We start from the raw sequence: 2,718 nt of genomic DNA, 5'->3' as shown, positions 1-2,718 counted from the left end.
ATATAAGTGAAAACCGGAACAGGCCTGATAGTTTACCATTCCATGATTTAAAATTGGATTCAAATGAATCTATGATGCCATGAAACCCTGGTACTTTATCCAGCTCTGTTATATTATCCCAGTTTTGCTCACTAATCCACCCTATAAAATATTATACATTTACTTAAATGCTAACTAATTATTTTAAGATACTCACATTTGGCTGGATTAGGAGCCTGTCCTTGCTTCTCAAGTATAATACCACCCTTCAAAATAAAGTTGTACTCTTCTTCCACAAGTTTCCCTGCGTTCGAGAGTATTTTAGCAGTCATATGTATTGAAAATAAAAGCTTATGTTTTTCAAAGAGACCACGGCATGTATTTCGATATACTGAATACGTATGATATTCGTCGATATTGTGAATACGTTCATGTACTAGTTGATTGCGTGGACTGCGCTCAATAGATTGCGTAAAAAGTAGAATATATGCAGCCAATGAGAAAACATACATGGGATCAATCTTTGACATATCCATTAAGACAAAAAATAGTATAGCAGCCCGTACAGAGGAAGGCTTGTATTCCTGTCGGGCTGCATCAATTTCTACCTCTGTGACCTCTGCAATGCTTAATGATTCTTTTACCAAGGTAGATGTTTGGCGAGATTTCTGTAGAGTGGAAAAAAGTTTATCATCGTCAAGAAGCGATCCTCTACTTTCATTTAGTAATCTTAGAATTTCATTGTCAAGATCTATCAATGTACGTTTGTTTCGTGCAATTGTCATTACAAGATCATCTTTCTGTTCTTCCAGAGCTGGTTTTTCTTTGCGAACTACAATTCCTAATAGTTGAGCTTCCAAACCATCTTGCTTAAGAGCAAAGTTTACGACACTCATTTTTGATGATATTTCGGGTGGATAATGAGGGTTTGAAATTTTAGTTGTAATATAAAATCTGAACTGATCATTATAAGATATGTACTTGTCGTTAAATTTTATAAGTTTTTCTCCAGATTGTATAGTAAAATTGCGTCGAAGAATTGGATATATAGCTTGATCTAGAGACTCTCCCACATTCTGCACTAATACTGGAAATCCTTCTTTAATGGATAGCTCTATTTTCTGCAGATAATCAGTCATGCCCAAGTCAATAATAACTAAGTGATTACGTTCCTCCATCTTCATAATCCAATTATTCGCTTGCATTTGGGGATCGATGATTAGAGGCCATCTACTGCCTTGAGTTACTATCACTCCATTTTCTGTACTTAAGTCATCAGCGGGTAGTCCTTGAATATTCCATTCTCGAATCGAAACGGCATCGCAGAGAAATATAGTAATTTTCAGGTCAGGGGTAGCTGGTATAAGTAAATCTTTTATGAGTTGTTTCCACTTATTCAGAAGCTCTTCTCGGTACTTTGTGTCAAATGCACCCAGATAAGTCACAAACGCAATAGATAATAGACAATCTCCAGGTAGTCTTTCAAAAGATACATCCAGCTGAGCTACAGTTTCTATCCAACGTTCTCGTTCCCCAGATAGCGATTCTACTAATATAATTGCCCGTTCCAGTTGCTTTCTTAGCCGTTCTTCCTTTGCCCGTAAATCATTAAGCAACTCTGTTTTTTCATTAAGTTGAATATAAAGCTCTTCAATAACCGCCTGTAACTCTTCCAGTTTTTTTTTTGCTGCCGCCAATGCTGCTTGCTTTTCTTCTAGCGACTTAATGGCATTATCAAGCTTTTCTTGTTTAGGTGCAACAATACGATACACTTTACCGTAATTCTCTATTGCCATAATCCATAACATTAACGACTTACACGCAACTGATACAACAGCAACCTTGTCTGGTTCTAGCTCGGGATTCTTCGTGTATAAAGCTATTCGCTTTAGTATTTTTTCCGAAATATGATCACGATCAAAATTTTTTAAGTCATTAAGAAAGGTGGACTCACTTAGTACCTTTTTTGCATTCTCCCAGGTCGGTTCTTTACCAAGAAGAATAAGGACTGCTTCCATTACCTTTTCAATTTTCATAGGTGGTCGACCGTATGATTTAACTTCGGCAATATCTTTTTTATTAAGCGCATCTAATGCTTTCACAGCTGCGTCGATCATGGGTAAAACGACTTCTAAGTCTGCACGAGCAGTTGCTGCCAAGTCTAAACAAATTATCTCCTCACGTTTAATTATAACAGCTTCTGCGTCAACTATCTCCTTTTGTTCCGTTGCCTCAGACTTTTGAATTTCTATCATGAAAATAAATTCCTCACATTCCTTAGCGAGCAATTTTACCTGTTCTGAACTTATTTTCAGCTCTTCTGACATTAAGGTTACCTTTTCCTGTGTCTCCGCAATTTTCGATAGTCCGTTACGAAGGCGGTTTGCAGCGGTTGAAACTTCATAGCGTTTTTTACCAAGAAGCTCCTTAAAGCCACTTACCAACTGTAAATAATTCGGTGAGGTGACATAATTATATCGTTTGACTTCTCTTAACATAATCTGTGAGATTTTTGAGACACTGGAATGCATAACGGAAAACACTTGTGGCATATCACGATGCAAAATATTTTCTGTGGTCATAACTAAACTTTCGCGATCTTTTTTATCCTCTTTTCCTGGTACAGGTATATTAAGTTGAAATCCTTTTAAGAAATGGCAGGCTACTTCCAATAGGGCTTCTTGTGGCCACATTCTAAACCAGTTTAGTGTTGTTGCACTTAGTAATGCTGGGTACTGA

General features: G+C 37.0%; 1 protein-coding gene across 1 annotated transcript; it reads right to left on the bottom strand.

The window, feature by feature from the left end:
- Positions 1 to 36: 36 nt before the first annotated feature.
- On the bottom strand, positions 37 to 2,711 carry LOC117793183 (dynein heavy chain 2, axonemal-like; the record flags this gene model as incomplete). The annotated part of the gene is made up of 2 exons (XM_034633475.1): positions 37 to 141; positions 197 to 2,711. Coding segments are annotated over 2 exons (2,620 nt in total), but the record flags the coding sequence as incomplete, so codon positions are not given.
- Between the last annotated feature and the right edge of the window lie 7 nt (positions 2,712 to 2,718).

This window comes from Drosophila innubila, assembly GCF_004354385.1.
Source record: "Drosophila innubila isolate TH190305 chromosome Y unlocalized genomic scaffold, UK_Dinn_1.0 362_Y_Y, whole genome shotgun sequence".
In the NCBI taxonomy this organism is placed as follows: domain Eukaryota; kingdom Metazoa; phylum Arthropoda; class Insecta; order Diptera; family Drosophilidae; genus Drosophila; species Drosophila innubila.
Note: the sequence above shows the minus strand (reverse complement) of the source record. Positions and strands in the feature narration are given on the sequence as shown.